This window comes from Amblyomma maculatum, chromosome 1 (genome assembly GCF_055883805.1).
Source record: "Amblyomma maculatum isolate TAMU_Amacu chromosome 1, ASM5588380v1, whole genome shotgun sequence".
NCBI classification, from domain to species: Eukaryota; Metazoa; Arthropoda; class Arachnida; order Ixodida; family Ixodidae; genus Amblyomma; species Amblyomma maculatum.
Genome location: NC_139344.1, coordinates 151791982 through 151817711, shown reverse-complemented (window position 1 = coordinate 151817711; position 25730 = coordinate 151791982). Strand labels below are relative to the sequence as shown.

At 45.1% G+C, this 25730-nt stretch overlaps 1 protein-coding gene across 1 annotated transcript in view; it reads left to right on the top strand.

Annotated features, from left to right (window-relative positions):
- LOC146204619 (tachykinin-like peptides receptor 86C) overlaps positions 1–16726 on the top strand; it is a 71606-nt gene extending 54880 nt beyond the window's left edge. Inside the window, exons 3-5 of the mRNA XM_084586490.1 lie at positions 1876–2026; positions 13608–13804; positions 16312–16726. Coding sequence (XP_084442616.1) covers positions 1876–2026; positions 13608–13804; positions 16312–16546 — 583 coding nt within the window. The 3' untranslated portion in view covers positions 16547–16726. The remainder of the gene's footprint in view (positions 1–1875; positions 2027–13607; positions 13805–16311) is intronic.
- The last annotated feature ends 9004 nt before the right edge of the window (positions 16727–25730 follow it).

Here is a 25730-nt window from a genome sequence, read left to right as displayed (position 1 = left end):
GATTGCTTTTCTTGTTTCGCGCAAGCACTCTGGCGTAAAGTTCAACAAATGTGTACTTTCAAGATTCTTCAGTCGTTTATACAGCATAATGAGCTCACATCTCAGAGCAGACCTTGAATTTAGTCTCTCCACAGAGTTTGTTCGTCACCTATGTCATTGCGATTCCTAAACATTTAAACAACAGAATCTCAGCGCTCTATAAATAAATGATGCTTTTGGCTCATGCTTATCTGAAATGCGACCACGCTGGTTCTGGACAGGCTACTTCCAACGAAACGAAGTTTGATGGCATTGAAGACAAATGCTCTGGGTGCGAATTAAGTACTGCACATCGTGACTAATGTGTGGCCTCAGACGGCGCATATCTTGACGTTTTCGCTACTCTGCGAGCGCTGTAAACGAGTCCAGTTGATTTCAAGTGCCAAGAAATTAAACGTATGACAACTAATTTTTGGCAACCCTTATGATCTCCCTTTCCGCAACTTTGATTAAAGTTAAAAGAAAATAAAACAGAGAAACATGTTTAGATGTCAATAATTCCCACTTCTGCGCTATAAGCTGAGAGTGAATGCGTCCGGCGTTCATGCTCGAAATGTTTCTTTTCTTCATTTTAAACGATTATTGGGAGCTCCGGTTCATCCATGGAGCCAAATGGCAGCAAAAAACGAGCATAGGCGGATGTTTATGCAGCGCGATGTACCCACCCAGTGGCTTCGTGTTTTGATTCATTACGCTCACTGGGCGCGAATCCATTTTCTCTTCGTGAATCGGGAAGTTTGCGAGTAAGCTGTGCGGCCGGACCGGATGCGGAGAACAGCGCGCCAGCACACGCGGTTCCCGTCTCTGGCCCGAGGGGGAAACAAATGACCCACGCGCGGCGAAAGATCGCCTTCCTATCTGCGGGGAAGGGTGGAGCGGTGGGCTCCCGCTTTCTGTAACCCACGCCGCGCATTGTTTTTCCGTTGAAGGAGCCGCAGGCGCCAAAGAATGATGTCTTGCTCCGCAAGAGAGTGCGTCTCGCGAATGTCTTGAGCGAGCCTTCCTGTTTATCAACTTTATTATTGTTATTGTTATTTAGTTCCTGTAGCCTAGGCTGCCTTTATGGCTGAAGTAGCTTTTGCTCAAAGTAGCGATATCGAGAGACTGATGAGGTTGTTGGAAGTGTAAGCTCGGCCTACGTGGATAACGACAAACCAAAAATGTAGCCTATGGTTTCTCTGACAAACTTCTTTTGGGCCGCAATTGTTTTGCAGTATCTCGGTGCCTAATACTTCTGGTATAAAACCTTCTGTTATGAACATAGGATTCAGTAATACTGAAGGCGGTCAGCTGACAATTGCGAAGTGTTGTCAAGCAAGCTAGCCCTGTCGATAAATGTAACATCGACAGCATTAGTTCGAATGAGATCTTAAGAGACCACATAGACACCCAGCGGACGCCTTCGAACTGTTGTAAATGGCGAGTGACACTTTGTGAACCGGTCGCACTGATTTATAAAGAGAATATCCTGTTATGTTTAATGTGAGCTGTAACGTTTGTGCTTTCGAATTAAAATTAGAAAGAAAACAAATCGGAAACCATGCTTAGTTGTTGGGCCCATGCCACACATTGTTGCCGCCAGTTCATCTGTAATCCAAGCAGTGAGCGGTGCGCGCAACACCAACACAAGAGTCCCGACGACAAAAACATCGCGCTTCTACTGATTTGATAGTTTGTAGTCGGGAGGTGCCCAAAGTGGTCGAAGACGAGGTTAGCTTTGTTCGCCAACGACAAATAGCACACTCAGTGAACCTTAGCGTTCCGTTACCAATGCAACACACTATAAACACTGGTTTACCCAATACGATCTTACCCATTGTTATTGTTTCGTCGCAGGTACAACATCGTCTTCTTGGTGTTGACGTACGTAGTTCCAGTGGCCACGATGGTTGTTACCTACTCGCGCATGAGCTGGGTTCTGTGGGGAAGCCGCTGCATCGGCGAGTTCACTCAGCACCAGCAGATCGCTTTACGCAACAAACAAAAGGTATGTGGGCGAACAAATGTTGCAAATGCAGGTAGTTCGTTGCTCTGGCCTATTTGTTCTAGTACTCAGAAATTTCGTATTTGCTAAATTTGGCTTCAACAGCTTGTGTCGCCTACACCTTGCATCAAAACACATTTCGGCTATCCTTTGAACATGAAAAATGGACGTAGCAAATAATTTGGCTCGTTCATTGAATTTTTTTTTTTGCCGACGGTAAAAAAAGTAGCCTTAAAGCAGCAAACTCCTCAGAAGTCTTCATCGGACAAAATAACACCTGTGCCTTGCGACTGAGGGAGAGCGTGTGGGAGGCATCAGTTGATAAAAGGAAATCGTCAAAATGGGCTCCTATTATGGGATTAAAGAAACAAAAAGAAATGAATTACTCTGGTATTTCCTCAGACATACATTTTACGAGATACTGCATCAATGCCACGTATGCTCCTTTGAATGCGAAACCGACTAGCAGAGTGCCTAAGTTTTCAATACTTATAGCCACAGGATCACACAAAAAAATTTTGCTATCGGTGTTCGGGAGTATTTAGGGGCTACATTTTCACCTCTCTTAGCTCCGTCCGTCCATCCTCACGATGAGAAAAACGCGATAAAATGATTGCCTTCTGCTGGGCTACGTTTCTTGCGCAATGATGCATAAGAAGGAGCGCAAGGATTTGTAAATATATACAACCCACGAGAAGTAAAATTTATCAATTTAGGAAAGCCCAGTGTCCTCTCAAAATATCCGAAGAGTGTCTCCTCAAAAACGTTGCACTGTTATCCTTTCCGAATGGGCGGAGTGACTTTCTTTGTGATGAGTTGTACGTTGCATTCGAGCAGATGTACTTTTGTAACCTCCCTCGCTTGTGCTTCTTATCCGTATTCGCACACGAGCTTGTATTGGGTGCGATGACATATCGTGGCGCCACCTCTCGGAAGCGCCCGCGCGACGAAGGCGGATAACGCACGAACTGCTGCTGCAAGGTGCTTTCCCAGACAGTTCGGTTGCGCGTTAGCATTACATTCATTTATTTATTTCATATACACCTCGATCTGAGCCTGTACAAGCTTAATTTGAGGTGATAGACCCACTTATTCAGCAAGTTAGCATTTCATCGAATACGAGTTATTGAAGTTGGCGAGCTTTATTGCTACGATGACCCGCAACGGCTGCAAAATTGCTTCTGTTATGAAAAAAAAAATAACTAAAGCTGCCTAACGACCAGTCAGATATAAGCGGTCGCTGAGCAGGTAATGGGATTCCTTTGCAAGAGCAGAGGACTGTCAGCAGCCTGACAAATGCTGAGCGCCTTCGTCTAGTGCCCGCGGAAGCGGCACCGTTCGCCTGCTCATTTGAACGCACTACATAAAGCAGACAAGTTTGACCGTGGGAAGGACATTGATTAATTTTTTTAGCAAGTGTGAAGACGTGCGTTCCACGTCTTGTACAGTGAATACCGTCATTGGCAGCCTTGGTTAGAGCGGATATTGGTTTTCCCCAGCGCAGAGTAGTTTTTTTTTTTGTTCTTTTACGCTTACCTCGATCAGCACATCGCAACATGCATGCAATGCTGTATCTTTCGTTTATTCGCAGACTCTGTCATTTGAAATTACTACAGCACTGGAGACGCTACCTGAGACAACTCACCATGCATACCGCTGCCCGAGGCGGCAGAATCTTCTTGTTCCCATTAGAAAACTTCCATGTCAACGCGTTCATTTAAAATAATTTGAGACCTTCTGTCTTTCGCACGATCCTTCCTTTCTTTGGGAGGGTATTGTTTTGTGAAGAAGCCAGCATTTTTTACATCCTTCCAGCAATAGCTCCACAAGTGATAAGCGCAAATTGAAACGAGCTCGCCGTTTCTTCTGCCGCTCACCCGACTGTTTAGCGCCAACTCTAGGGACGAAACCTGGTTCGCTGAAATGTCTGCTGCACACATAAGAGTGATCACTCGCTTCTTTGGCCATTCAAATCTTGAATAAGGAAAGTTCTGTGAGCTTATGTCTTGTTTTGGGTAGCAATGGGAGCTTGCGCCGGATTCCCTCACGTCAGGATACAGAGAGGTAACGGACCGTAGCAACAGCTGAAATAAACATCAGCAGCCTCAGTAACGGTGCAAGATCAAAACACGCAAGGCTGACACGCTTTATCAACCAAAAGTAGATAAATAAACGCGACTATTAGCTTTTAAAACGCACAAATTCAATCGAGCGTCTTCTGCTTCAGCAGCAGTAAGAAGATTCACGTGATCCCACTTGCTCCCCTAGGTCGACACTAGCACCATTCGCTCCAGTGGTGGCGCTCGCACCCAATAGCGTTTCGCTTTTGGAGGGGCAGCCTGTGTGATAGACAGTTTCTGTATGTGTGGCTGGCTCATCGTACGCATAAAATGTCTATTAATATGACAGCAAATTTAGCGCAAAAGTTGACGTATACAACAGGATACAGCACGAACGTTCGCGTGTTTTCTCGCTGTGATTGTAATGGAAAGCCAACTAGGCCAACTTCGAGAACAGATAATCTATAGATCAAGCTCCCGCCAACGCTATAGAAAGCTGTTTCTTGCATCAGCAAGACTGGCCGCTCCTTGAGCATACTGCACGACTGAAAAGTAAATAAATAAAAAACAAATGCTTGTGCAAACATGCCAAAAACTGGTGATGATTAAAAGCCTACATTCACCTGTTACATCATCACTAGGGGCTTACAAATGACGTAACGAAATAAACCCAGACAGGTTTCACAAGTTACAACCTTACTTGTTCCGCTCCTTGTGCATGCATGAGATCAAGGCATTCAACAGAACGTATGCATTCCTGCAGTGGTGTAAACCAGGCCTAGCACGCGTTAGAAGTATAAGCCTAGCGAGTTTTCTTCAACTATGACAATCTCAGCCAAGTCTTATTTTCATTCAGTGGCCCTGCGACATTACCCTGCGACTTCCGTTAGCAGGACCAATTTCACAATGGTGCACGTCGGTAGCATGCCGCGGAGCAGGCTACAGTCAATATTATTCACCTCTGAGCCAATCTTAGTAACGAGGTTTTAAACCGAGCGCGCTTAACCAGCCGCCGCCTGCATCGTCGACCCAGTGCGCAGTCTAGCGCTTGTCAAACATGCTTGTCGAAGGCGGCAGGCGAATGACGAACTTCAGGGAGTCAAGCGCACTTTCTACGAGGGGCATGGTGGGTGTATCAGTATGTGAAATCATTCTGCTCATGGCTGCTGCGCGCCCCCTCTCCATCCGGTCTCCTGTGTGTAATCAGGTGCACGGAGAAGATTGCATGTTTAGTGGCCCTGCTACATTACCCTGCGACTTCCGTTAGCAGGACCAATTTTACAATGGTGTACGTCGGTAGCATGCCGCGGAGCAGGCTACAGTCAATATTATTCACCTCTGAGCCAATCTTAGTAACGAGGTTTTAAACCGAGCGCGCTTAACCAGCCGCCGCCTGAAATCACTGAAAAAGGGTTCAGTGAAGAGAGAAGTTGGCGCTGGTATATAGCGCTGGCCACGCGTTCATGTCAAGGCATAGAGAGACATGCGATGCAGCGCTTACCCTCTCGCTCACTACACTGTATGCTCTTCTCGTTCGCAGAACAAAGTACATCGTGTGAAGGAATACCGCCGCTCTGTGCTTTTGCTCTCCTGTGGCTGCATACAGGCGACACCTTGCACACACAGGGTCTGAATGGGCGTTGCGGCACCTGAGTCCTGTCGCAGTCTCATGTTTCGAAACATTTAAGATGTACACGCGCCTCGCACCTTTCCACTGTTTTCGACAGGATTCATGGCACACCGCATAGACGTTGAGCGTGAAAAGCAGCTTGATTATTATAGGGGCAGAAACACATAGCTCAACGCGCTGCAGTTGTCACTGATGCTGTATTCTGCCTACATGGCGTTCTTCGACTCAACTGCTAGACGCAGCAAAGGATCTCGCGCTAAATGCGTTGAGGGTCTACACCAAGCCCGAGTACTTTCGTGTCTCCCTTCAGCAGACAGGATGCGAGGAATTCCCAGTCGATGGAGGCCCAGCAACAGCGACGAGATGCTCAATGGTGAAGGAGCTGAAATGGTTAAAAGACGCAGCTCAAAAAAATATTATGAAAAATATTAATTTAAAGCGCCTTTGATAGAGACCATAGGGACGAAGAGTTGTCGAAATGTGGTCCATTTATTTGATTTTAAATCTTTATTCGCACGATAGTGCTCCATTATTCCGTACACTGCAAGGCGCGCAGCTGTGAAGGCTCTGAATATTGTTGACGTTAATGTTTATTAATTTTGAATTTGCATTTTTTTATTTAACTAGCTCTGCTCTCTCTCTCTCTCTCTTTCTCTCTTGACGAATTACGTGCTTATAACAGTAACATTGTTACTTATAGACCTGTGCATTTTTTTCTCATCAAATTTCTTGCTTTTGACGGCAAAAGAATTTGCAGCGGTCGTATTTAACCCCTGCAGCTGCTTTTACGCATTCACTTCATATGGAACTGTCACATTCCGAGCATTCCGCTTCAGCCATTTCGTTTTGCTGCAGTATGGTTTCCTTTGCACTCTACGTGCTTAGGTGAAAATAAATATAAGCGCGCTTTTGCATCGCTGTCCATAGTTCACACTTTATTTAAGCGTTCTTTATACTCGGTGGATGACAGACGCTAAAATGCATAAGCTATGTCGCCGCAGGATGTCAACGTCCTTGGAACCCAAGAAGGCATGGTAAAATTTTACTACTATTATTTGTCCTACGTTGTCGCAGTTTGTGAGAAAAAGTAATTGAACAATCATTTTTTTTTCTTTCTGTATCTATTTACTGACCCCGTGGAAGTACAGGCAATTCAGATACGAATGGGCAGAAAGGAATGTGAAGCAAACAATGTGGGAAAGCGGATACATAAATGATGGATCATACATACATATATATATATATATATATATATATATATATATATATATATATATATATATATATATATATATATATACTATCTTAGCTAAAGAAATGGACAAATAAATTTATTTGTACATACAAACCTGGAAGCGCTTGTATTGGCACGCATGTTAGGTGTAGAAGAAGAAGAAGAAAACATATGGAACCGGCTCCGCAAGGCCCTGTATGGATATGGGTCATATGTTATTTGGTAAACAACAGCAGCATGACCGAAGACTGCCCTTTTCTTTGTGCGCATCCTGTATGGCGCAGCTCATTGGCGTCACTCATTGAGCTCCTGGAAGGTTTTAATGTTAGTGTTCCCCGTGTTTCGCCGTGTCGTCCTATCTAGCAACACGGAGGCGTTTCTACTTTTTACACCGTTCCAGTTACGCTCAGAAATACTGAGCGCTTTTCATGATGAACCGTTCGCTGGCCATTTGGGGGCCATTCGAACGCTGGCAAAGAGTCGGCTGAGGTATTATTGGCCCAAGTTACAACCATCAGTGTGTAATTGCGATAAAACGTGCCGTGATTGGAAACGGCGCAAATCTCCTCCTCCGAAAACAGTCGCTTGTCTGCGTAGCGCCACCAAACTCACCTTTCCAGCAAGTTGACATTCTTCTCTCTTCTCTTCTACAACGTCTACAAGCTCTTCTACAACGTCCACTGGGAAACATTATATTGTGGTCGCGATGGATTATCTAACACGGTACGCTGAGACCACACCACTTGCAAGCGGTATACTGCTGCTTCAGTCGACGAATACTTTGCGTACAACATCGCCCTGCGTCATGGTGCTCCTATTATTACCTACCCTGGAGCTGCGTTCGCGGCCCGGTTCACCCAGGCTGTGCAGAAGTTTACGCACACCTGCCATAGATTTACAACGGCCTACCACCCTCAGGCTTGGTGGGATGCCCCAACAGGACATTGGCCGACATGCTTTTATGTATGTTGACGTCGAGCATAAAACATGGGATCAGATTTTTCCATATCGCAGCATTCGCTATGGCCCAGCAGGGGATGACGCGACTTACCCCCTTCCAACTTATCATCGGTCGCCAGCTTACCATTCGGCTGGACGCTATTGTCACGTGGTGGTGACAAGGCCGATGACAGCAAATTAAGTCTGGGAGCGCACTAAAGAAACTCTTTATTGGGCTGACTTGCGCCCGCAAAAGAACTAAGCAATCGACGGCGGCGATAGCAACAATCGTGCTCGGCGATCGTCGAACTAAGAATGGCGTTTCACTCTTCAGCAGTCATTTTAAAGGCGTCGAATAAAGATCTGGATAAAACCGCGAACAGGGACTAGCATACCCTGGAACATTGTCGAAGCACACGTGCGCGGCTGGAATCTTTTGAGATATATCTCAAATCATTTGCCGCAAAGGAACTGATAAAGCCGCGTCTTGCGACAACGAATATGAACAATCAAAGAATACAGAATTGATCCGTGCGTACGAATCATAGTGATAAGGCCACATGCCGGCGGCTGCCGAAAAAGAACAAATAGAGATTTGAAGAGCTCGCAGCACTATGCTACTCGTTCCTCCAGAGAGTGAGAGTGAGGTTCACCTCGACGACACCACTTTTGTTCAACGCGCGGAAGAAGCGCGGCAACTGGCCAGGCAATGGATCCATCGTCAGCAGTAGGTCGACGCTGACCGAACCTGGAACGTCGCTCCGTTACCTACTCCCCAGGCGACAATGGGCTTGGGTGCCCGTTGGTCACCGTGTGCTGTCGGAAAAGTTACTCCGCCGCTACTTCGGACCTTACCTTGTTGTCCGCCGCCTCAGCGACGTCACATGCGAAGTTACACCAGTATAACCAGCCCGATCTTCGCACAGCACCAAGCGCCACGACATTGTGCCCATTGTGCGAGCGAAACCCTGCTATGAATGACCTGTCGATTCACCTTCAGGCTGGCTACAGTCCATTACTTGATGTCAGACTCGTGTTCTAACTCTTGTGCGCTCTTTCTCTCCGCCCTTCAATCTGGCTGAAACTCCGCATCGGGGCGATGCTGCAAAGGAGGGGGAGTGACACGTGTGTTGGGTGTGGAGGAAAGAACATATGTGGTAGGAGTAGAGGACGGTGCAGTTAGGCCCGTTCTTGACGCGCTCGTTCAGTCGCTGCCGTAGCTCCCTGCACTCCTGCATATCTACACATCTGCATTTCGTACTCCTGTGTAACAACTGTTACAATATCATGCAAGCCGAACGTTTGCAGAATCTTTAGAAAATGGGGAATGAGTCAGCTTAAGAAACAGTCTCCTTTGCAAAGGGGGTGATTACTCTGTGGAAGATCAATGCGACACGATATGTGATAAGGTATATAGAAGAAATTATTGTGTAATTTGGTATGATGATATAATTTGGGGTGTAGGGCTAGCCGTCAAATCTTGCGTCATGAAGCTAACAAGAAGACTTAGATTAGTTCTCATTTCTGCTGTCCTTGTTCCTCAATTATAGTTTGAAAAAATAAAATAAAAATATTTTTTTTTTCCGAGCACGTTTAAGTGAAGTAGTACTGGCTGGAATTCCAGACTGCTGTTGTGTATTTCCGCTTGAGACGAACTAATGTTTTAGAATGGACTGATGAAATATTATGTTACAGACAACCCAGCATTTTGTTAGCGTTGTTGAGTATGCAATCTATATGAAGCCCCCAAGTTATGTCGGATGAAATGTGAATGCCTGGGTATTTATAAGGATTGACGCTGTTAAGCGCACTGCAAATTTAGATAGTATAGATAGTATTACGGGTGACGGATAAGCAGTACAGGTTATTAGCATGATCTTTCATTTGTTAAAATTAGGTTCAATCAGCCACTGACTGTGCGTGTGTATATATATATATATATATATATATATATATATATATATATATATATATATATATATATATATATATATATATATATATATATATATATATATATATATATATATATATATATATATATATATATATATATCTATATATGCGTTAATATCAATGTTGTTTTCAATCTCGCAAAAAAAGAATAGTCATCGGCGAATAAATGTATTAGATGACGTTGAGGAGGAGGATCATTTCAATAGATAGTTTTGTGAATTACGAGAAAAGACGAAGTGTCGCCGATGGAAGCACAATCTGCGACCTATGCATGATGTATACGGTGCTTTACGGGTTAACCTACCCTATATCAGTTTTCAGAAATATTTATGTTCCCTTAGGGCTACTTGTGGCGCTCATCGAACCATGCTGGTGGACTGCCCTTCCATACTGCTAAATTTATCAAGACGTTTAAGCTTCGCCTTAAAATGATACGTGATAACGCCTTTAACACACCTTTTTTATTCCGCAAACTTTTATTGAACGTTTTCGTTTAAAGTTTTTTCAGTTCTGTAAATTGTTATATCTGTAACATCAGTACACATCCCAAATACACGTTGTAAGTCATGCAGGCCACTACGCGATCACTAGGTGCTCCTCTAACGCACATGTTCAGAGTAATTCATACCATCTTCTGAAAAAAGAACCTTAATGGTCTGGCTTTTGCGTCCCCGTCTGGCAGGCAGATACCCAGGGTTCGCACCCGATTGGCGAGAATTTTGTTTCATTAAATTGTTGCTATTCTCTGAAATATTTCATTAGAGAAATATTCTCAATTTTGGCTTCATTTGAACCCTTCCACAGTTCGTAATGTTTATTTGATTACGAGGTGTTAGAAAATCCCTCGCTAGGTTATGTGGTTGTGACATCATGACCCTGTCGACCAATCAGGATTTTTCCCGACCGCGGCAGGTACGATGGCAGCGGCTCTTCGGCGGAACGAGCTCTATACATAATCCCGTAACGTCGAGGCGAACGCGATCGAAGTCGGGGGTTCCATATACGTATGTACGAAAGAACTAATGAGACAAGTAATGCCGGCGTAGATAGAACACAAAATTATACATGGCCAATGAGTTTAAAATTTCGGAAGGCGAGCCAAGAAAAATCGCCCAGAAAATTTTAATCGTGTTAAGTAGTTCGTTCTAAACTTAAGCGACCCTCGTTTGCAGTGTTCTTTTCTTTACAAACGCTACGTATGTTCCTACAAACAACAGCATAAATTCCCATATACTTACAGATACCTTCTTGTGAGTAAATAAATAAAAAAAGATAACACAGCTTCCGCAGCAAAATGATACCAAACTGAGGGCTCTTGATTGTGCTCTTGAAGAGCTCTTGATTGTGCCGGGCACTTTTTGTCCGATATACCACCACTGAATATATTCTTAAATAATTTCTCTCTTTTAACTTAACCTCTCATCTTCCTCCCTTCCCTTACGGCGTGGTTCAGGTGTCCACAGAGCAAGTGTGACAGATACTGCGCCTTTCCCTTCCTGTGAACCAATTATTATTATTATTATTATTAGAAAGCAGTAAAATATGTAAACAATATTTTGGTGACAGCTTGATTGAATGAAGAATTGCAGATGCTTACAGCTGACAAAAATGAAAAGCTACCAACGCGTATGCACTAGCGTAATGCTTCCTACCGAGGAAAAGTCATACTTTAGCACTCCCGCGGCATTCCTTTGCTGGTATGAGCAAAGTATGAGCTCCGCGGCACTTCGAAGAAGTTGCTCATTTATTTTGGAATCTGCTGGGTTCCCGCTTGCTGTTCTTTTTCTCTTGGTGAGTATAAACAAGGCGCACGGACGCCACAGCACAGGGAACGGCAAGAGTGGAATTCCGTGTCCTTCCATGCGTGAGGTGCTTATGGCGTGGAATAGATCCGCTCGTCCCACTTGGCTTACGCAAGCGAGGATCACTTCTCTGGGTTGCTTCCTTCGAGTTATTCACGGTCCAATAAACTTAACATGGAAAAAGGTATTGGCGACCATGTTGGCTGAACTTGGGTTCTGGAACGTGAAACCCATGGGACAGGTCTGCTTTTGTTTTTGTTTCCAACAAGAACAGCATAGCTTTTTTTTGCTCTGTATTCTTCTTCCGATGAGGAAATGCGAGAAGCTCAAATATTGGCTCCTGCTTGTTTATAGACAAAGCATATAGCTGCGTCGTTCATTAGGAAGGTTTGGCTACGCGAGTACGTGAAAAAAGAAGTGTAGCTCGACTAGAACAGTCGAGTAATGCTGGAAAATTATGTTTAAGGCTAGCTGGCTTGGCTGATATTATATCGGTATTTCGGACCAGTATTTATTTTTGATTAGCGCGTTACTTGCCGAGGCTGCATGGGCTATATGAAATATCTCTTCACGGCGAACTCCGGAAGACTTTCGACCGGAAGGAGGAGTTAGACGCGCGCTGCAATCTCCCTACATGGGCTTCCATCACGTGTATGCCGATTAATTGAGTAAGGTCGGCAGACATCGAAGAGAGCAAAAATAGTAGTGAATAATTAACATGAATCACTATGGACCCTTTGCAAAACTCTGGAAGTCAGCTTCCCTTCACAGCGAGAATCCTTTCATTGGGATGGCAAAGCTTGTTTTGGGGCAGATATTTGGTGCAATGCAGGAGACGTCTACTGTGGCAATAATTACCACGCCCATTCCCTGCACACGTCTGTTTCCTGTGTTGCTGTCGCGATTATGGGATCAAGGAAGCCATTGCCTCGCAGGTGCCATTCATACCTGCCTCCTCACGCCGCCCTCCCTTCAGCTTTTCGATAGCGAAGCCACGTTTGTGGATGACATGCGGCTTGATATAGAATTATTCTGCGATGCACCAAACTTCTCTTCGAAACACGGGTTGCACCGCCATGGTAAGAATGTTTTTGCCTGGCCGAAAAGCTGACTGGTCTACAAGTAGTGCGCTCGCTGTTGCAGCCTGAGACTATTGTTCCCAGTTGGAAAATAGTGCAAGCTGTGTTTGGTGTGTTATGCAGGGACAGCGGTGCTTCTTCATTTGCATATGTCTTCAACACTTGTTGCGCAGTTTATGCACGAAGCGCGCCAGCCGGTGCAATCCAGTCGGCATCTTGTTCCTATAAAGCGGCAGCACGTTGGGGCGTTTTCAGAGGGCACCTTGTTTTGAAAGGGAGGCGCACAAAACTCAAACAGATTGAATTGTTCATGATGTTTGCGACATATGTCGCTCCTGGCAACAAGGTAAAACTGCAAGAACACTACAAAGAACCGCGATAGCAAAGTAGAACAAAAACAAAATTATTGCGAACGCAGGGCTACACAACGAGCCTACCTTTTTCTGCCAAAAAAGCAAAAAAAAAAAAAAAAACAAAACAAAAAAAATAAATAAAAACAAAAGAGAAGAATTCGCACATACTAGCGCGCAGTTGCCCAGAATATTGCACACACGGTGTAGAACAAAATATGCGTGTATGTCGCAATTCAGCATCAATATTGAAATAAAGAAAACCCAAGAAAAGAGAGAGAGAGAGAGAAGTAATGAAATAAATGCAACAAACTTAGGCTTCAAGCTCGGAAAATCATTGTAAAGCTTGTATAATAATGCCTGTTTAAGTACCTAAATCTCACTGTGTTAAATACGCAAGCTAGGTATCTTTCTTTTTCTAACTCGCTACCCTCAAACGATGGTTGCATCTATAAACAGGCTTTCTGCGGCGGAATCGTAACGAAGGATTGTGCAAAACTGCAACTGCTATCGCGTTCTCTTATCGCCGTGCAGGTGGTGAAGATGCTGCTCACAGTAGTGGTCTTGTTTACGGTATCGTGGCTCCCTTACCACGCGTACTTCATCTATCTCTTCCACCACCCGGGTGCCGCCTACGCGGACTGCATCCAGCACGTCTACCTGGCTATGTACTGGCTCGCAATGGCTCACACCACCTACAACCCCATCGTCTACTACTGCATGAACAATAGGTTGGTATGGCTGGCCTGAATAGAACGCGCCTTATATATTTGGTTGGTTTTATAAGGTTAACATTCCAAAACTACTCACGGTATAAGGAGTCTCGTAGTCACGGGTGCCGAACAATTTCGACCCTGTGGTGTTCTTTCACGTGCACTGATATCACAGAGTGTACGGGAGCCTCGCAGTTACCCTCCATTGAAATGGGGCCGCCGCGGCCAGGAGAGAAGGCGGGTCCTCTAGCTCGGTATTCAAGCGCCCTAACCACTGAGCCACCGCAACGGGACGTGACTTCATGGTTCACATAACGAGATTTTGTGGTCGCCAGCTGCCAGACTGGTCTGACCTTGGTTGGGGCCATTCTAGATATAGTAATGCTATAGGCAGCAGTACATGGTACCTCGGCTACTTTATTTCTTCGAAGTGTGGCTGGAAAATAACGAAAATAAAAGACAAAATGCTACGCCTACGGTTACACGAATCTTGAGAGTTGGCTGGAACAGTATCTTGACTGGAAGCAGCGTTGTTGCCCCGTCCATGCGTCATTTACTCGTTTCGTATTGCGGCTGCGGAAGAGTAAGAAGGAAAGGGAATGCTAAGGTAAAATGAGAGATACAGTAAGATGACCGGAAGGGAAAAAGATAGGACATGTGGCGACGTGCCGGCGTAGCGGTTGCGAGCACACGTGCATCTTTCCGAGTGGCGGCTCTCTTCACTTTGGCTTCCCTGATTAGCCATCGTGCGCATGCCCACGTAACTGTGGCCGCCACAGGGATGGCAGAGCTATATACAAGCGGCGTCTGTGCTCGAGTTCCTGGACGGCCATGGGTGCAGCTGTGGCGGAGCTTCCTGCTGAGAATACTGCTCCGAGAGGTCAAAGAGACAAACATGCAGCGGGTCGATTACAGGTGGAGAGCGTTGGGGACACTGCTCACAATTTTGTCGGCATTGAATCAATTATTTTAATCGCCCTATCAACTAAACACAGCCATTGTACAAGACATCTGCCTAAATGTGTACGCGTACCCGACACGGCATCGGGAATATTCGAAGGTTGGCTTACACAACTTCCTTCAATTGGGTACTGATCTAATAACCCTCTCGGCTCCTGATTTTCACAAAATATGTTTGTATGATCGAAACAGCTTACGGGAATATAATATTTGATGTTTATTGCTTTGTGTTCTTTGTATTTGTTTTTTAATCTGCCTTTAGGTTTTTTTGTATATTCATGTATAATTAGGCTCGTGACTCGTAACAGCGTTTCGTAGTTCTTTTTTTTCTAAATTTAGTTCCGCGCTCTTAAGAAAGTGCGAGTATGTATTATTGTATAATTCAAAGGCTGTTCTTGCATACAGTTCTTTCCTTTGTGCACTCCACTCTTGTCCTTGTACTTGGCGGGAGATGGCAACCCGTCAAGAAAAAGAGCTGTTTTTTTTTTTTTGTTTGTTTCATCCCCAATGCTCGTGAAGAGCATTAACTAAACAGTTTGATGCATTGCCTCATATTCGCACCAATCATTTAGTGAAACCCCTAAAGCTGATGACGCATTCTTCGAACGAACCGCTGAGCCCGCATATAGTGCATCGTAGAGAAAATCGTTTTGTGCACCACAGGAGAGTTTGTTTAGCAAAACTGTGTGGAGCCATTGAGTTCATTGTTCATTAAAGAAGCAAGGAAATTTTTTTTTTATAATCTTTCAGATGATGTCGCTCAGTGACTTGGCTGTAAGCGTTTAACTGCTGTGACCCAAGTCAGGAGTTCGATTGTAGCCGCGGCAACCGCATTTCATTAGGGGTGAAACGCTGGAATGCCAGTGTGTTGACATTTTGTGGTCCATATAAAGAGCTCTACGTGATCAACGTATATTCTTGGCTCAGCGAGACTCTGGCCTCTGCAACGCGGCGCACAGACCCCAGAGTATATGCTGCTTTTACAGCAACAGCTGGTGTTTCTTTCCTGTGCTGTTGTTTCGGACCCTGCCTGCTGCTACTGGCTCAAAAATCACTCACTCCTGATTTAGGAACCGAGTTGGTTCCGAAACGTTGGGTTCAAATAAAATTTTGGTTGATGTTAGCATTTCTCAAACCTTTGTTCTACAAATCTATTCATTGATAGAGTCATTCGCCTTATGTAGTTTGACACAATTTTCCGAGTTTTATATCATTACTTAATTAGCAAGCATGCCACTATTCTTGACACTTAGCTTTATGTGATTCTCCAACAGTTCTCCAACTAGCCTTACATATTCACCCTTCAGCATGAATTTCTAGAGGCTGTGTACTACCTCTTAGTCCAGTGTAAGCGCCGAAATTACAGTAACATTTCCAGAACTTTCGTTTTAACCCATTGAGCCTAAATAAGCATTATTTCTGTCCTTTCGCTTCACACGCTTTCAACAAAGCGATCGCCACTCACAAGTGTTAAATATTTTGCGAAGAAAGTGCTTTTCAGCCATTGTAAAGTTTGCTGCCTTTAACTCATCTGACAGAGCTCACCCATGCCCGCTGAATCGCAGGTTCAAACGGTACTTCAGGAGATTCCTGTGCTGTTGCGCGCCTTCGATTGAGCCGGAAGATGAGCAGCGTTACAGCCTCGCCCGAAGCCGGTGCAGTGTCGCCAGCAGAACGCGAAGCCTCCAGCGTGGCCACACGACTAAAGAACGTGTCACAACAACCATCAGCAACATTCACGTGTGCCGCAGTGTTCCGTTGTCGAGTCCTACAACGGAGTGCACCGGTGTCCACATTTAGTTTGAGGCTGCGACGTCGACCCGCGATACAAGGACAAGCTGCAGCCTGGCGGAAAGCAGGGCCAAGGACCACCCGACACTCCGAGCCGCCCCGCAAATCAGCCTGGTCACGCCACGACAGGAACATAATGCGTAGACGCGTGCTGGAACTGGGTACGAGGAGACGTTAAACCACAGCAGAGGCAACTATGTCAAAGAAATAAAAAGACTCGATCACCACAATGCAAGAAACCCCAATTATATACGTTACAGTGACTGTTACTATGATCGCCACGCGTTTGCAGTCGAGTGAAGCAATATGCAAGATGCAAGATGCAAGATGTAGAGGTAATCGGGAAAGTGCGATGCAGTGACCACAGGATGGTGAGGTCCCGAATTAGCCTAAATCTGAAGAAGGAACGCAACAGATTAGTAAGAAAGGAACCCATCAACGAATTAGCGGTGAGGGGGAGGGCAGAAGAGTTCAGGATCTCGCTACAGAATAGGTATTCAACTCTAAACGAGGATGGCGACATTACCCTAGAAGCAATGAACAATAATTTCAAAGATATCATTACTGAATGTGCGGTAGAAGTAGGCGGTAGGATAGTTAGAGAGGATATCGGTAAGCTGTCTAAGGAGACGAAAAATTTGATTAAGAAACGCCAGAGTATGAAAGCTTCCAATCCAACAACCAGATTGAATTGGCCGAGATATCTAAGCTAATCAATAAGTTCAAGGTGGCCGATATAAGGAAGTATAACATGGAGAAAATTGAGCATGCTGTAAAGAACGGGGGAAGCCTTAAGGCGGTAAAGAAGAAATTGGGCATAGGCAAGAACCAGATGTATGCGATAAGGGACAAGGCGGGCAACGCTATCAGGAATATGGACAAGATAGTCAAAGTAGCCGAGCAGTTCTATACAGATCTCTACAGTAGCCAAAGAAGTCAGGACCGTAACGAGATTGGCGGTAGAGAAAAATAGTCTGACGAAGGACGAGGTCAAGAAAGCATTAGAAACTATGAAAAGGGGGAAATCAGCTGGGGGAGAGGATCAGATAACTACAGATTTGCTGAAGGACGGGGGGGATATCGTGTTAGAAAAACTGGCCACCCTGTATACGCAGTGCCTGGTGTCATCGACGGTACCGGAACCATGAAAGAATGCAAACATTATCCTCATTCATAAGAAAGGGAACTCTAAGGACCTTAAAAATTACAGACCAATCAGCTTACTGTCTGTTACGTATAAGGTATTTACTAAGGTAATCACTAATAGAATAAGGACAACCTTAGTCTGCAATCAAGAAAAGGATCAAGCATGTTTAGGTTTTCGGAAACGGTACTCTACTATCAATCATATCCATACCATCAATCAGGTGAAAAATGCTCGGAATATAACCAGCCCTTATACATAGCATTCATTGATTACGAAAAAGCATTGGACTCAGTTGAAACCTCGGCGGTGATGCAGGCATTGCGAAATCAGGGGGTAGACGAGCCGTACGTGAAAGTGTTGGAAGATATATATAGTGGCTGCACAGCAACCATAGTTTTGCATAACGAAAGTAACAAAATTCCCATAAAGAAAGGTGTTAGGCAAGGAGACACAATCTCCCCAGTACTATTCACAGCTTGCTTAGAGGAAGTATTCAGAGACTTGGAATGGGAGCAGTTAGGGATAATTGTAGATGGAGAATACCTCAGTAATCTGCGATTTGCTAATGACATTGCCTTGCTAAGCAACTCGGGGGATGAACTGCAAATAATGATTGGTGACCTAGACTGGAAAAGTAGAAAGGTAGGCTTGAAAATCAATATGCAGAAGACTAAGGTAATGTTCAACAGCCTCGGGAAGGAACAGCAGTTTACATTAGGTATCGAAGTACTGGAAGTAGTAGGCGAATATGTCTACTTAGGACAGGTAGTAACCGCAGATCCGGACCATGAAAAGGAAATAACAAGAAGAATAATATTGGGATGGAGCGCATTTGGCAAGCACTCACAGATTATGACTAGCAGCTTACCGGTATCGCTAAAGAGGAAAGTATATAAACAGTTGCATCTTACCTGTACTCACCTATGGGGCTGAAATGTGGAGGCTAACCAAGAGAGTTCTACTTAAGTTGAGGACAACCCAGAGGGCTATGGAACGAAAAATGGTCGGGGTAAAATTAAGAGATAGGAAGCGTGCAGAGTGGGACAGAGAAATAACTCAAGTTACCGACATTCTAGTGGAAACTAAGAAGAAGAAATGGGCACGGGCAGGACATGTAGTGCAAAGAGAGGATAACCGATGGTCGCTTAGGCTAACAAACTGGATTCCAAGGGAAGGAAAGCGTAGCAGGGGGCGGCAGAAAGTTAGGTGGGCGGATGAGGTAAAGAAGTTCGCAGGGGTCAAATGGATGCAGCTAGCACAGAACCGGGTTGAATCGAGAAATATGGGAGAGGCCTTCGCCCTGCAGTGGGTATAGTCAGGCTGATGGTGATGATGATGATGATGATGATGATGAAGCAATATGAGAATCACCTTTCAAGCTTCACCACTGGCTGTAAGAGCATTCTGTTGTTTTGAAGTGCTCTGGTTACGATTTTAAAGTAGTCAGAGATTCCCCTTCACTGCTATTGGTGGTTTAAGTGTTAAAAGTCCTGACCACAGAATGGCTTCCACTGACTTTGGTGACCAAAAAAAAAATGGTTTTTATTTATAACTAGCCTGGCTGTGAAACCGTGTGTCACGCATTCTTCATGCCAGCAATACCCTTCGCAAAGAGCAAGGAGGCCGGATATCTCCGAAAACATGCTTCGTTGGCAAAGAAAGAAAGAAAGAAAGAAAGAAAGAAAGAAAGAAAGAAAGAAAGAAAGAAAGAAAGAAAGAAAGAAGGAAAGAAAGAAAGAAAGAAAGAAAGAAAGAAAGAAAGAAAGAAAGAAAGAAAGAAAGAAAGAAAGAAAGAAAGAAAGAAAGAAAGAAAGAAAGAAAGAAAGAAAGAAAGAAAGAAAGAAAGAAAGAAAGAAAGAAAGAAAGAAAGCTAGATGGGTTTATTAGAAAATGCAGAGAGGTTGGTCGGAATGATTAAAATCTGGCCTGCTCCTCTGGACTGGGGAAGGGGAGAGGATTATGATGGGTTACATTGTGGGAGAAGACATATGACAATATGTATATAAAGGCACGGACGACTGCAGTCGGGCAGATGTAAGGAGCTCCATGATGGTGAGTGCCAAAGACTGGTAGGAGGTGTGGCGTAAGAAATTTCAAAAAATTTGCAATGCAGTCTTTGAGTCCGTGAATATGCACCATATTTGATGTGGTTCCCCACATACGTAGCGAACAGATTCTCGAGGAGCTACAAGTTCAGCAGCGGTTGACGTAGAAGTGTGCCCCAAACGGTAATGGAGAGTCGTTTTCTGTGCGGGTATGACTGCAGCTGCAGCGGATGCCTGTGCTGACACAGATCCGTCAGTGTATACGCTGACGCAGTTATGATATTTTGACCAAATGTACGCCAAAGTAAGTTGTTTGAGCCCACTAAGTGGCACTACTAATATCTTTGGAATCCCGGGAACACGTAGGCGCACTGAAGGTTTATCCATCGCCCATAGTGGTTGGACGGGACGATAAGGGAGGGCATATCCTGTTGGTAATTGCGAGTGATGGCAGCGGAGGGCACTTGTAGAAATGCAGTCCGGCCGCTCATGCACAATCATCCTCAATTGGTGATAACGGTGTCGTGTAAGCGCTCGTAAATACACACGAAGTGTGGTTTGTGTGACAAGTATTTCGACATTGAGGGAGCACGTCTTCAATTGTGCCTTTGTTAGAGGTGCATCTGGGAAATCCAACGCACATTTTCAGCGCCTGCACTTGCACGCTCTCTAAAGTCCACAAGCAAGAAATGCTTATATTAGAGTACTGGGAGACTGTACTGAGTGTAACCGTAAAGCTGTAGTAAGGGGCGCTCAATTGGACCCCATTTGATGCCTGCTATGGAGCGAAGAACACGTTAAAAAAAATTCTTGAGGGCACTTTGGACCACTAAAGTGCGATGAGGCGAAAGCCATTATAGCGCGGTGGATTGTAGCCCTCCGCTACACACCTCTATCTCCCTCTCTTCTTTCACTCTCACCTTCCTCCCTTCCTTCACGGCGTGGTACAAGTATCCGCGGAAAATTGTGACAGAGAGTGCACCTTTTCTATCCTGTAAATCAATTTCAAACGCCGCTGATGCCTGCTGTACTAACGCCTCCCAGACATCTAGGTCTGCTTTTGTTTGCTGTGTGTTGCGGCGTTCAAGGAAGTGGCGAATGAAAGGTGCCGCACGTACGCCTGGATCGGACGCCCGGCGGGGTCAGCTTCGCATATGCATGAATCGCGTGGTGACGTCATGACCTGTCGGGACGGTACATCGCGCACCCCTTGTCGAACACAACCAGCATTTAATTGAACGCATTAAAGTTCCCCGACGTTCTACAATTCATGTACAGGAAAGAAAAGGCGCAGTATGTGCCACTCGCGGAATCCCGCTATCATGCTCACGGTAGAAAAGGTGAATTATAACGAGCGCTTCAGGATCCGAGGCGTGGCGGTAAAGCGCTAGGCTGGTGATCCAAGGGATGGAGGTTCGATTCCCGGTGGAGACAAGGTTGATTATTTACTTTTAACTCTCGCTCTCGAAAGCGTGATACCTCTGCTGGCCATCTTCTGTCGACAACGAGGCATTAAATGCTTTCGCCTTAAAATTGATGACTTTGCTTCACCATATTGATATGTTTCGACCAAGATAGTGTGCGGTCAATAATTACTCCCAAGAATTTGTGATTGGAGACGCACGGTATCACAACTCCATGAAGAGTATAATTGGGTCGCGGCTGACGCATTTTCCCGTAAATGCGATCACTGCACACTTTTCTGCCGCTTAAAGCAAACCTTGACGCTGTAAGTAAATCGTTGTCGATTACACAGTTCGTTGCAATCTCGCACGCAGTTGTGGACGCGTAGAACCAGAAGCCCAAATGCAGATGTCCTCAACATATGCACTAATGTGGATCTTAGTTGGCAGTTCACTCAACAGGCCAATTATCGCAACGTTAAATAAAATTACCTGTACTCACCTATGGGGCTGAAACGTGGAGGCTAACCAAGAGAGTTCTACTAAAGTTGAGGACAACCCAGAGGGCTATGGAACGAAAAATGGTAGGGGTAACATTAAGAGATAGGAAGCGTGCAGAGTGGGTCAGAAAAATAACTCAAGTTACCGACATTCTAGTGGAAATTAAGAAGAAGAAATGGACATGGGCAGGACATGTAGTGCGAAGAGAGGATAACCGATGGTCGCTGAGGGTAACAAACTGGATTCCAAGGGAAGGAAAGCGTAGCAGGGGGCGGCAGAAAGTTAGGTGGGCGGATGAGATTAAGAAGTTCGCAGGGGTCAAGTGGATGCAGCTAGCACAGAACCGGGTTAAGTGGAGAAATATGGGAGAGGCCTTCGCCCTGCAGTGGGTATAATCAGGCTGATGATGATGATGATGATGATGATGATGATGATGATGATGATGATGATGATGATGATGAAATAAAATTGGGCTGTGGACTGTTCCCTGTGGAACTCCACGACTGACCTGAGAGCTGGTAGTATACCTTTATCAGGCGTATAAAAAAGAACTGAACAAGGGTAAATAGGGTACGCCTCAGGTCGCAGATGAGGCTCATCTGCGACCTGAGGCGTACCCTATTTACCCTTGTTGAGTTCTTCTTTTTTATACCGTGCAAACCATCTTCTTCCTTTCGTTCTACCTGAATTTATCAGGCGTAGTCATGTAAGCAGAGCGGCTGTTGAGATAGCTCACAATCCACAGGTACAGCCGGCCACACACTCCCAAGTCGTCAAAAGCGGCTAAAAACCGCCCGTGGACCTCGAAGACCGCAGGCGGAAGTCGCGGCACCGTCCGCGACGTCAGCGAGAGGACAGGAGCGCCCGGGAAGAGGCCCCGATAGGTCCAGGCAGCAGCGGCTGGTTGAAAAAAAAATTCGAACGTTAGCGCGTGGCTCGGGAGCGCTGCGCCAGCACGTCCATTCGCTTCGAGCAGCTCGAAGCGAATGGAGGACGTTGTCATAAGCTCCCTTTGTATCTAAAATGACAGCAGCTACTAGTCGACAGTGACGCTTTTGGTGTTCTTTGTCGCCATAAGGTCGATGACGCTGTCGATGGAAGAGCGACCCCGACGAAATACAGTCATCATATTCGGATAACATCAGTAATATCTAAAAACCACTCAAGTCTCGCCAGAACCATTCGTTTTATAACTTTTCCAACACAGCTTGCTAGGGCAACTGGCCGATATGAAACAAGCTCGGAAGGGGGCTTTCCAGGCTTCAAAAGAACAACCATGGCGGCTAATCTTCCAATGTTCAGACATAGTACTAGAAGCGCATATGTCATTGAAATAATAAAGTAGCGCAGTTCGACCATCTTTACCTAGGTTTGAGAAAGTTGAATAAGAAATCCCGCCAGGACCAGGTGCAAATTAATTCCGACAAGGGGCAAGAGCGGCGTCTAATTCAGGTATTGAAACGGGCAAGTAGTATTGGTCGTTCGGCGAAAGTAGCGCAAAAACCCCCGAAATTGTTGGCTGTGCCTGGGTTGTGCCCACAACCATTTTACAAAAATCTTCAGCTACGTCAATTTCATTGCGGCGTTGACAAAGGGCCAGGGCACGGAAAGGGCGCCTTTCTTGTGGAGCTAAGCGCAAGCTTCTCGCAACATGCCAGATACGTGACAGTGTATTGTGGGGATCCAGTGATGAGCAGAACTGTCTCCAACGTTGTCGTCCTAACCTCTCCAGGCGGCGGCGAAAAACTTGTCGTTAAGCTCGGCGAGAAAGGGCAAGATTGTACGCGGATTTCGTTCTTCAGTACTTCCTTTCAGCCCGCCGACTGACTGATGAATCAAATTGCCTCACCATTTGTTTGGTAAAAGTCTTTCGTTCTGCATTTTCGGGCAGTCCTTAGCCGTATCTTCATGGGCACCCGAGCAGTTAGCACACTTAGCAGTCTCTGTCTGGCATGTGTGATGCTGCTCATTATCGCCGCATCGACGGCGGGATACCTGATTTCGACAATCGGCACTCACATGTCACATCTTATTACATTTGTGGCACTCAACAGGCTTTGGAACACACATCCGAAACGGATGTCTCACATAGCCTACTTTAACGTGAGATGAGAGGGATTCAGTTTCAATGAATAAATTAGCACACTTCTAGCGTCCGAAACGATTAACGTTCACAAGAAAGAAAGAAAGCGAATATGTGTGGTAAAAGGTGCAGGAAAAGTAGGCTGAGGGGTGTTGTAGCAGTCCCGAGCAATGTAGACTGCTGAATGCTTTTATCGGCTTTAATTTGTACAAGGTTTTTGTAGTTTGTCTGTCTGGCTTGTCTGCCCTTTACAAATCTGCGACAGTATAGTTCATATTAGCCGCCGGCTCCCTTGAAGGCAGCTTTTTGTTTTTCAAGTTTCTAGATAAAATAGAAATAGTAGACATCAGAAAAATAAATTCCTGAACCTTGCTGCCTCTGACTGCAAGGATTTTGTTACACTGATATTGTACGCAACAGTATGAAATAAAGCTATCAGTCCACAAAGAGAACACAGAAGCAGCTGATGTTATGAAAACTTTAACGCAATAAATTGTGCCAAACATTCGTATACGTTGCAAGCTAAAGTGAGTGATGACCGAAAGGTGCTCCTATAAAACTCCCCGTTTCTATTTTGCTGAAATCCGTTTCTGCTTTCTGGAAGCTGCTCGACAAGGCCACTCTCGTGCATGCATGCAGTATATGCGTAGGCAATCTATCATATTTCACACGTTGCCGTTCTTTATCATCCTTTTCGATAGTTGTGTTCATAAATGTCCTCGCCCATTCTCTCGTGTAGAGGAAGAGATGAGTAATGGTGTTTTTTTGTGTGTGTGTGATAAAAAGAAAACGTTATTAGGTGAATAGAAGGCGCAGATTATGTGAGCGACTAAAAGATATATACGCAAGGGCGGGCGATACTCTTTTATGGCTCTAGTAAGCAAGCAAAGCGTCAGGAAACTACTCGCACACTTTGGAATGCACTGAAATTTATTTAGTTAATAGGTTCTATTTAAACAGAGTTCGTATTTTCCTAGCCTGGATAACACAATTTTCTTGTGACAGCGGCTGAGAGTAGACATATCTGTTAATGGGATGCCAAGAATGACAACGTGTTGTGAACAATAGTCTCTACCCGTATTGAAGCCAAAAGGCTGCTGTGCTGGATGTATCCATGGTTCTACGAAGCAAGCGCTTTTGAAATGTTGGAGTCTGGGCACAGAAGGCATTGCGGTCACAACAAGGACTTCGTAAATTCGACAACTGTAATGAAGGTTCAGAAGAGCGTGTTGTCGGGCTAGTTGGTTCTGCATAGTATATAAGAGAAATGCGCAATAACTTTGACAGGACACAGACAGGACACAGGAAGAAAATGCGCTCGTGAACTGTTGTATGTGTTTCTTCCTGTGTCCTGTATAAGTTATTGCACATTTCTCTAATATACTATGTAATGAAGGTATTGAATGCCTCGACGAGGGGACAGAGGAAGGGGAGAGGGTTCTGCTTCTGTACTTGAGACGGAGGTATAAAAGAAAAAGTTCTTGTTGCAGGAGAAAAACCTTCATGTGCATACGTAAAAGACGCGAGCTTGGAAGCGTTAATAAATTTTAAAACATAAGGCAGATTACACTCTCGTGTAAGACTGATCGAACGATGCTGTTTGCGTTTGATTCGACTAAGTTATCCGTGATTACACTTCGATACTCTTCATTTCTATTTGTTGTCCTCGGCGGAGAAGTGCGACAGACAGTGCGCTTTTTCTTTCCTGTAAACCAATTTGAAATGCCGTGATTACTGCTTTACTGCGTCTGATTTCGTACGCTGTGTGGTGGTGCGGCGTTCGAGGAAGCGTAGCATGGACGCCTAGATCGGACGCCCGGCGGGGTCAGCTTCGTATGTGCGTGTACCACCTGGTGAAGTCATCGGTCATGACCGGACAGAATTCATGGCCGGATGTGACGTCATTATGACGTCAGTTCCTGTTATTAGACATGCCTGAATGTGACTTCATGAGGGCGTTACAACCGGTCATAATGGCACGTCAGGTCATGATCACGTCACTACTGTGACCACA